The sequence below is a fragment of the Crotalus tigris genome, unplaced genomic scaffold (assembly GCF_016545835.1).
Source record: "Crotalus tigris isolate CLP2741 ecotype Arizona unplaced genomic scaffold, ASM1654583v1 scf7180000018265.1456218, whole genome shotgun sequence".
NCBI classification, from domain to species: Eukaryota; Metazoa; Chordata; class Lepidosauria; order Squamata; family Viperidae; genus Crotalus; species Crotalus tigris.
In genome coordinates, this window is record NW_024096912.1 from 1063215 (window position 1) to 1074204 (window position 10990).

Here is a 10990-nt window from a genome sequence, read left to right on the forward strand (position 1 = left end):
ACTTAGCCACCACCTGGCTTAGCAACCAAAATTCTGGTCTCAACTATGGTTGCAAACTGAGGACTACCTATAATGGTATTTGTTTTTAATATAAGTGAAAAATTGGCCAAATATATACTGTTGTGTATTATAAAATAACACCAAGATGACATTTTGAGGATAAGCCTGAAACTCTGGCCATTATGCTATGAAATAATCATTTAAAAATTCATAATTGATGTAATAATTTATATTATTTGATGCAAAACTATTTTCAAAAATATAAACATATAAATAACTGCTTTTTAACTATGAATTTTGATTTAATTCTATCCAAAGATAAAAATAAGTTTATTTTTCAATACCGTGCAGAATACTGATAGACTTCAAATGTTAAAAGAACAAACACTAACACTAACTGATGTTACAAGAAATACTTGTAATACCATACCAAGAAATGGTAACATCTAATACAACAAATCAGAAATCTAATCTTCCTTTCCAACAATATTGTTCCGATTTCTATTCTTTTCCTTCTTACAATTACAAAGATATTTCTCATACACTGAGTGGCTTGCAAATATAAAGACCTTTAAAATAAATAGAATGTTCTCTGGTCATTTAAAACTTGGAATATTCTTCTGGTATATGTACAGGTATGTGGTATATCTCAATTATTTTTTAAAAAATGTATTCTCAAAAACTTAGTGCATTGTTTCAGAGGTTTATATTCACATATTATTTAAAATTTTGAACAAAACATACTAGTTTTGATGTTTTAGTTCCCTTTTTCTTACTAAGTTAACTGGCTTAAATATTAATAATTTGATTCTACAATAACATTGTCTTATTTTGGTAATAATTAGTGTACATGTATGGGAGTTGTAATTTTTGTGTGCTTTCTTCATCTTCACTTATAAAACAAAAGATTATACCTGGCCTCTGCTTTAGCTGTGTTTAAAGTAGCTGGCAAAATTTAAAAGCAAAATCAGGCAATACAAATTAAAAATACAAACTGAAATTAGTGATGAATATTAAAATCATATTTTAAAAAAACTAGCAAGAGAAAGAGTGAAGACCAAACAATTTGTGAAAGAATTATGACCCATGATTTGGGAGGAAAGATGAAGTGCCTCTTTCACATGTCATGCAAATGAGCTTTTGCCAGTGGGGTGCATTCAAAAGGGCTTCCACTGCAGATCTATTTAGGATTATAAAGAGAGAGTCCCTCAGATATTCAAATCCCAAGCTAGTTAGTGTTTTTATGTCAATGCCCACACCCTAAATTGTATTTGATAAGCAACTGGCAAGGCATAATACAATCCCTTTAGCTCCACTATGTGGTTCCTAGCTAGTGTAATGGACTAATAACAAACTTTCATTTCAAGTATTGACCCATATAGAGTACACTGCAGCATCAGAACAGAAACCAAACATAGCTCTGTCCAAATATGATAGCTAAAGATAAGATGTAGCTGATAAGGCAGACATATTACACAAATCCATTCATAGAGAAGACTGCAAACCTGTCCCCCAAATGCTATATCTCAATCCCTATCACATTTCCTATACAGCAGGATTCCCCAACCTTTGCAGCTTGGCGGCGCAGCTATGGGAGCGAGAGAGGAACTGGGCCGCATGAGCGCAGGAAGGCGCGCAAGCACGCAGCTCTTGCGCAACTAGTGGGCCAGTGCACATATGTGCAACTCAACTTGAGCAAGTAGCAGCCAGGGCACACGCATGCAAGTGACCACATATCCCCTGCTTATGTGAGCTGTGCACGCGCATTCCAGCCAGACATTCATGCAGCCCAATTCCAAACAGTCTGGGATTGCGAACCTCTACTGTACAGTATACCAATACTACCTCAGGCCTGTCTGGATTTAATTTCACACTATTCTCCCACATGATAAGGCAACAAAATGTTTGAGTGGTTAGTTTCCTAACTATGCTTTCTGGATGTGACCAACAGGAAGGGTAAGGCAGATGAAAGCCATGGATAGAACAGTTTTGGAATGGGAGGAATATTGACTCATGTCTCATCATTAGTTACACTACCACAATGTGCTCTATATCAGGGCTTTTCAAACAGTGGTACGGGTAGCACCTGTGGTACATTGGCACCTGGCAGGTGGTACACGACCATCCTAGAAAAGTGGTAGCGGGGGAGGGAATGTTGCATCTCCAGGGTCTTGTGATTTACATTCAGATGCTTGGCAACTCATTCATATTTATGACGGTCAGTGTCTCAGGATCATGTGAAGTGACCCAAACCTGCTGCAACCACCCAGCAGACGGGGGGAATAAAAACCAAACACCCCCAACCCCACCCCCACTGCCAATACTCAACTGAAATGCTCACAACAATGAAAACCTCGGATAGGAGGAAGAGCGCCGCCGGGTGGGTATAATGGGTAAAAAGGTTGAAAAGCCCTGCTCTATATAGGCTGCAATTCATGTCTACACACTCAGTACATCTACTCTAAAATACAGCAGTCTAGTTGCTAGCTGATGCTTGTCCTTAAAAGCCGATCTCTAATAGATTTAGACAGTCTACACACACCTGTTAAAATGCTAAGTTTTTGAAATGTGAAAATATCCGACCAGGAAAAATCCCTTCAGATTTTTTCCACCTTTAATATAGAATGTAAACTGCACTTATCAAAAGGCTAAAAGATATGACACTGGAAGAGGAGTCCCTCAAGTTGGAAGATGTTCAATATGGTACTGAGGAACAGCAGAGAGCAATTAAAAGTAGCGCCAAAAAGAGCGAAGTGACTGAAAAGATGCTCAGCTATGGACGTGTCTGGTGGTGAAAAGAAAGTCCAATACTGTATAGAACAATATTGCATAGGAACCTGGAACATAGTATCTATGAATCAAGATAGGCTAATGTGATCAAACATGAGATGGCAAGATTGAATATCAACATCTTGGGAATCAGTGAACTAAAGTGGAGAAGGGCAAATTTAATTCCAATGACCATTATATCTATTATCATGGGCAAGAAGCCCTTAGAAGAAATGAAATCGCCCTCACAGTTAACAAAAGAGTGGGAAAAGCAGTACTGGGGTACAATCTCAACAATGATAGAATGATCTCAGTTTGAATCGTAGGCAAAGCATTCGACATCACAGTAATCCGAGTCAATGCCCCAACCATTGATGCTGAAGAAATTAAAGTTGACTGGTTCTATGAAGAACTACAACACGTTCTAGAACTAACACTGAAAAGAGGTCCTTTTCTCCATATGGGCTTGGAATGCTAAAGTAGATAGTCAAAAAATGACCAAAACAATAGGTAGGTTTGTCTTTGGACTACAAAATAAAGCAGGGCAAAGGCTAACAGCTTTGTCAAGAGAACACACTGGTCATAATAAACACTCTTTTCCAACAGCCCAAGATGTGACTATACAGATGGACGTTACCAGCTGATAGTACATAAAGACATTCAAATTGCACACCACTCATGAATGAAGAAGTGCTAATCTAATCCAAGAGCAAGACTGAAAACGTTTGACTCCAGAGCAGGCATGTCAAACTCGCGACGTATCGGAGCTTTTTCGCCATTGCTGGCAATGGGGTGGGCGCGGCTCCGGTATGATGAAACCAGCCCGCGGGACGGCATCTTGACACCCGTGCTCCAGAGGGACAATTTGAAAAGAACATAAAAAGTTCAAATTTTACTCTGTTAGTCTAACAATTATAATTCTAACAATTCCATTTTCCCTATGAGTAAACCACATAAAAGATATAAAGCAATCATCTGCTGTTGCTCCTCAGTAACAAATGCAGCCTCTTCAAATAGTGGTGGCTACATCTAAATGCCACATTACTATTAAATGTATATGCTACCTGCCTTATTAATAAGGCAACTATTAGAATATTAGTAGCTAGTGATGCACTTTTATTCAAACATTTATTTATGTAATCATCTCTTGAAGCACTACACCCTATAAATTAATTATGTGCTATCTGAAGATGCACCAATAATGTATAAACTGTCTTGAAGCTCTTGGTCATTAATTTCATTGGATCACTTTCTAGTATTAAAAGGCTATAAAACTTCATAAATTTTTTTCATAGGTTGTTGGTTTTATACATCTTCACTATAGAAATAGGTAAATTTTCTACCAAGGTTGCACACCTTTTGAAGTAATAACCCCAATAGCAGAATACAGTATAGAAAATCAAAGCCAAAATTTCTCATTTCTTCTCCCTTCTTTAACCAGTACAGGTAGTTCTCAACTACAACAGTTCACTTAGTGACTGTTTGGCACTGAAAAAAGGTGACTTATGACAGTTTTCACACAACCGTTGCAGCAACTCCATGGTCATGTGATCAAAATTCAGAAGCTTGGCAACTAACTCACATTAATGATGGTTGCAGTGCCCCAGGGTCATGTGATCAATCTCCTTTTGCATCTTTCTGACAAGCAAAGTAAATGGTGAAGCCAGATTCACTTAACGAACATATTACTAATTTAACAACTGCAGTAAATCACTGTGGCAAGAAAAATCATAAAATGGGGCAAAATTCAGTTAACTGTTTTGCTTAGTAACAGACATTTTGGGCTCAATTTTGTCGTAAGTCAAAACTACCTGTAGCTTCAACGGAGAGACAAGATTATTCTCACATGAGATTAAACTGTTGGTAGGAGCTTCATAAATTTGAATGGGTACAGAGATTTTGGCAAATGCTATAATATATAGCTCTGATGCTAGTACCCCACGTGCCTGCAAAAGGACAGAAGAGGAAGTTATCCTCTTCTCTGGCATCTTTACTTTGGCACATCTGATGTCACTAGTGATCAAATTAGCTATTAAATCACTAAGGAAGGAGAAAAATAATATATTTACCATCATCCTATACTTAAGATGATTATTTGCAGTATTAAATTTCAAGATACAGAAAAGATACTGGTGCTTCTATATTATGGTTATTTCATCTGTCCTTCCCTTTTGCATATAATTCTTTCTCTTATTTATGTCATTATATATCTGATATATGTTTTTTACTTGACTCTATTATATCTATGACTTTGCTTATTTTTATATTTTCTTTTACTTATTTTTAATTATACCATTTTCTATCTCTGTTCCATAACTGGAATTTAAATATTATGCAGCAGTTGAATCAGGCAGTCCTTGATTTACAAATGTTCATTTAATGACAGTTCAAAGTTATGATGGTCTTGATAAAAGTGATCTATAATCACCTACTGTCACACTACTCTGGCAGTCACAATCACTAGTGATCACAATTCAAACACTTGCCAAACACGTTTACAACCTGCTGCAGGATCCTGTAGTCATATGATCATGATTTGTGACCTTTTTTGCTGATTTAAGCATAAAATCCCCACCCATTCAGGAAACTGGATTCGCTTAACAACTGTTGTGATTTAATAACTATAAAAATTGTTGTAAAATCAACTCTGACTCAACTGATGACTGCAATGACCTATGATGGAAATTCCAGTCCCAACTGTGGTAGTTTGCTGAGGACTACCTGTACAGAATATTTGTGAAACCCTAACTTATAATTGAGTTTAAAAAGTGATACCCGTTAACCAGGTATAATTCCAGCCTGAAATTATTAAAACAAAACTTTTCCACAAGTATAATTATAAGTTTTAAAAGTGAACATTTACAGATGTTTCAGTTTTAGAAATTTGCGACTGGGTGGAAAGCAAAAGGAAGATTGCCAGGATCATTTCTACAGGACCTATCTACTGTACAGATATGTCGTTCTGCCAAGTTTACACTGCTAAAATTGCCTGCCCAGGTTCTACAGGATGTTCGCAATTATTTTATAGTTATTGTTACAAGGCAAAATTTTGTATTTTAATATTGATAGTTTTGGGATACTTTTTGTGAATCATAATTAATTCATTAAAATCTGAGGAAATAGCTTTTTGAATTTCCTATTTTAGTAGGTGTATTTAAACTGAACATGATATACAGACATTGATATACACAAAATATTGCTTGATGACCCAAAAGAATTTTTATCCTATGAGTAATGTTGCAAAACTATGACATCAACAGTGGCATGAGATATCTGCACAGGAAACAAAGAGCTGGAAAGTGCTGAAAAGCTTTTAGTTTCCCTAGATTTTAACTTCACATTGTTGGTATAAATTGAATTCTAACTGTGTGCAATTTAAATCTTGAATACAGGAAATAATTATAGCAAGAGAGCAGTTTCCTAAATGATTTAAATCATATTATCACTCAACTTTATGAAGAGAATCCTTCATAAAGATGTGTATTTTTTAAAAAAAATTGTAGATCAGCCAGTCTACATATGGATGGCATACAAATTTAATAAAAAAAAAATTGAGTTCTAAACAACCAAAGCATTTGCGTTCCTAAGCTTAATACTTGCTACATAAAATTTTTAGGATCTAGCATAATATTTAAGCAAATGTCTTCTTTTACCTGTACATCTAGTTATTATTCTACAAGAATAAGTAATAGGGTTATTTACTAATTTTGATTTATCACTTTATTTTTATTCCTCTCAATGTGGCTCAAAAATCGCAGGTAAGGGGAAATTTGTCAAACCATAAAAATCGGAGTATAGTCTGCAGCATGATTTCTAAACTAACCCATTTCGAACACTATATAATATTTCCAAACTGAAATATTATACAGCTATTTGGATTCTAACATTTTTTTCTGGAAGGCATTTTACAAAGATATGTGTAAAAACATGCCCTATAAAATCTTTGTGGAGCTGTATCTTTAGTGACCAGTGCTGAAGATAAAAAAGACTCAAGTTTTAAAGAATAAACTTTGCAATTCTACAGCCCTGTACTTGTCAATTATAAGGCCAAAGTTCAATACAGGTTGGTCTGAAATGAGTGAGGTTTATCTACTTCTAGTAATTCCTCCATTCTTCATTTAAAAAAGCTACGAATGAGTCCTAAATTGGGCTGCAACTGGTACCCTTAAATGTTCCTCCCTTTTTGTACTTTGGCAAAGATAATGAAGCCTTATCGACTTGAAGCAAAATAAGGCCACATTCTGATCAGGAAGAGATTGTTAGAAAAGCCTTTGTTTCCTTCATCTAGTTTCGGAAGCCTTTCCAACACTAGCAAAAATACATCAGAGCAGCTTATTTTGGAACAATTTTGGCAGCACCTGCCCCATAATATACAGATTTATGGAGTAGAAATCATGCGGGTAGTTAAAACTTATGAATTAAATAATAATAAAGAAGTGTAATTATTTAAGTGTAAGTGCCTCTCTTAAATGTGTTTTTTTCCTTACATTTTTCGGTTCAATTCTTCGCCTGGTTCACTCTAGAGAGCGAAGGACTTTGCTACTGGGCGTAGGGAAGGGTAGTAGTTACGCGAGCCCAGCGCTCACAACAATACCTCCGGTGAATCATCACAGAGTGAAATCCTGATACCTCCTGCTCGCCCCACCCCCCAGAGGGTGAGATTTCACCAAAAGAAAGAGGCCGACATACTGGTGTTTTTTAAAACGAACCTAGGGGAAGAGAACCGCCAAGAGGTTAAAAAAAAAAAACCCTCAGTAGTAAGCAAAAAAGCCGCGTTTCTTTTCTCTCCCTCTCTTCCTTCTTCGGAGCCCTTTCACAACTGAGGGATTCCTCCCGAGAAACCCCAACAATACAGGAGCTATAGAGTCACTTCGCAAAGCGATCCATCCAAGCTCCAGTCCTTTAACTCGGAGCCTTTGTTTTTCCATCTCCTGGGGAGACTTCGGCAAAAGAAACGCTGGGCGACCGGGTGGCGGGAGAAAGGGGGCAAAGGCAGTTGGGGTGGGCAAAATGGGAGAGGGAGCTCTTCTGCTCTTCCTCGCTGACTTCCAGCCTTACCTGCACAGAGAAACGTTACAGCCCACAAGAGCGGCAGCAGCGATGCCATGGCGGGGAGAGAGAGAGAGAGAGAGAAGAGTCGCCGGCGGCCAGAGGAAAAGGAGCGACTCTCGAGCGAATTCCCAACGGACACTCGTTGCCTCGCGCCGCCCTCCTCTGGTCCCCTCGCAGCCCAGCAGGTGAAACGGCCGTCACTTCCGCCCGGCCACAGCCCTGGTGCGTCCTCCGCTGGAGTTGCCGAGCTAAGGGCAGCCGAAATCCCAGAGAAAGGCGCTGACCTCTCCTCTCCACTTACTCAGTTGCTCACTCACCCTGGGCAGAAACTCCCAGCAATACAGGCTCCGGGAAATTGCAAAACAGGCAAAAAGCGCCCGCGCTTGCCCTATACTTCCCATAACGCTGGTTTCTCTCTCCGGCACACGCACAATTCCATAAATAATAGCTACGAGTGCAGAAAGCTTAGGAAAGTGTGTGGGGATTTAGCCACTTCTTCCTAGACCCTTTTTAACTCAGCACGCAATCATGGAAAGGAAGAAATTTGTGTACATGAATGAGAGTCCATAGCTGGCGTTTTACAGAAAAATACATACCATAATCATCTTTGCCATATAGCCCACTGCTAATACTAACTGTTCAGATGTTTAACCCCTTTCTCCTCTAACAGGTGAAATCTATGAAAGTAATTACTCTTGGGTCTACGACTAACCTGTGCACAAAGTACATGCACTTATCACACAAATCGCTGGAAAGACAAACTCCTATCACAAAATACAGGCCATTGTGATAAAAGCGCTCTGTGGGAAAGAAAGAATGTACAGGATACCTAGAAGTATATCAGCATGAATAAAACAGCAAAATTGCATGAAATTGACACTATATAGAATTTGTAATGAAAACTCCAAGAACTATGATGATTTGCATGCAGCAGATTTTGGAATAACTTAAAACATAGTCAAAGAGATTTTTTATCTATTTCCTGCCTGGGTCTTTTAAAAATCCCGTTGAGTAGGTCTGCTAGATGATTTGGCCAAAACAGCTATTAAAAGTAAGTGATGTATACGTTTATCTAGCTTCAACTTCAGAAATATTTATTTAGAGGGGGGGAAACGATTCATTTATTTGCAAAGCTTATAGGCTGATCTAATTTCCTCTTCAACTGGCATATCTTTTCCTGTATTTAGAAACCACAATATTCGAAAGAAATATTGAACTTGACTATTTAAATAAGGTTAATACAGTCAAATATGCAGATAACTGGTTAAATATATTAGAAGGAGCATTTTTAGAAAAATGCACATTGTTACTATTATGTTCCTTAAGTACTTCCAGGAACTGAGACCGTTTCTCTTAAGTCCTGTCCCTGCAGGGATCAGTGTCACCTAAGAAGATGATTAGTAATTTCTTGTGTATGATGATGGCAACCAAGATGTCTCTTATTCTGCTGAAATGAATATGTTAATGTACTGTACAATCTTATGAAATCATTGGTTTCTGTAAATAAACCTACATCTTTTCCCTTTGTAATCTGAGTAACTCTTTTCAGGATAAAATTACAGGGGAAGCAGAAAATGCATGTCATTTTTCCTCCTGAAAATACAATTGAAATTTCTGTTTACCATTTATAAAGGAATTTACTGTGTTTAACAGTTTGTTTACTTTTACTTCTAAAATAAACAAAACAGATACTTAAGGATTTCCTTATATATTTAGATTTTATTTATACATTTAGCACTGATTTCAGAGATCGGTTCTTCAAAACCAAAGCTTTGTAAATTACAGAAAATATTTAATTTTGCCAAATTAGACATAGGATTACTCCAAATTACTAAACATGTCAGGCTTCAGATTTACTTAACTAGCTAACCAGTTGGCTAATTCAGATCACATTAATAGCTTTCATAAGTAACAAATGTATAAAGGTGTGTAAGTTTTAATTAGGTAGAAGTATTCACTTAGAAACCAGGAGTTCTACTCCTGCCTTAAGCATGAAAGCCAGTTAGATGATTTTGGGCCAGTTATTATCTCTCAGACCAATTCACCTCACAGGATTGTTGTTGTAGGGAAAACAGAACTAAGAAGGAATAGAGGTAGTCCTTCATTTATGACTGTTTATTTAATGATGGTTCAAAGTTAATGATGGTGTCAGAAAAAGTATCTTACAACCCATCCGCTAAGTTACAATTGTTGCCCCATTAACAAAATTCACTTAATGATTGCAATGATTTGCTTAACAACCACAATAAAAATGATTGGAAATCATTATTAACCACATCACTTAGCAACTAAAATTCTGGTCCCAGTTGTGGTCATAAGTTGATTTGTGTACATTCACTGCCTTGAATTAGTTATAAAATAATAAGGACCAGATAAAAGTCTAATAAATAATGTTTTACCTCTCCTCCATAGCTCAAGACAGCATGCATAACACTGTTCCAATTTGCTCCACAACCTAGTTCAACTGAATTAAAACAATTCTGTGTGTTTCCATGATTAAGGATGGACTTAACTTTGTATTTCTGTGATTGTAATATGTTAAACACTCTTATGATCCTCACATTCTAATACACCTGCTAATCTTTATATTATGATTAGTATTATTATTTTGCTGTAGTGGACTAAAATGGCTGTTCTCCATGCTAAAGAGATACATGTCATAGCAGAAGAAAATGATTAGGAAGAGGAGGATAATGACAGGAACTACACATATAAGTGGTACTTATTACTTCGAAGTATACAAATATCTTGCTAAATTAGGCAGATGAGTCCTGCAGGAATAAATTGATTTTTTAAAAATAAGAGAATAATTAGATGATAAGACTCGGACTTTGAATTGGAAATTATTTTAATTCCCAATGAAATAGAGAAATCAATATTTTTATATGTGTTTGTACTAACTAAACATGTGTTTGTGTGTATTTATGTATATTCTATCAGGTGGTTGCTTATCCACACACTGATGTTGTTGGAACCTCTGAGCTGATTGGGTCATTCAAGTGGCTTTTGACTACCTCAATAAACTCTCAATAAACTCTCTGGCGGCTTGAGAATAAATCATCTATCAGAGTCATTGAAACTATCACTGGAACTGCTGTTGTAGAGTTCCTGACTTGCAGAGTTGATGGATAGGAAAAGTGATGACAGCATCTATAGTTGACATTGTTGG

General features: G+C 36.9%; 1 protein-coding gene across 2 annotated transcripts in view; it reads right to left on the minus strand.

Annotated features, from left to right (window-relative positions):
* Nucleotides 1–8141, minus strand: part of CXADR (CXADR Ig-like cell adhesion molecule) — a 30342-nt gene extending 22201 nt beyond the window's left edge. The window contains exon 1 of one of the 2 annotated variants that reach the window (XM_039349361.1): nt 7828–8141. In XM_039349361.1, coding sequence (XP_039205295.1) covers nt 7828–7876 — 49 coding nt within the window. In that variant the 5' untranslated portion in view covers nt 7877–8141. The remainder of the gene's footprint in view (nt 1–7827) is intronic. The other variant, XM_039349360.1, reaches the window with a different exon arrangement.
* Between the last annotated feature and the right edge of the window lie 2849 nt (nt 8142–10990).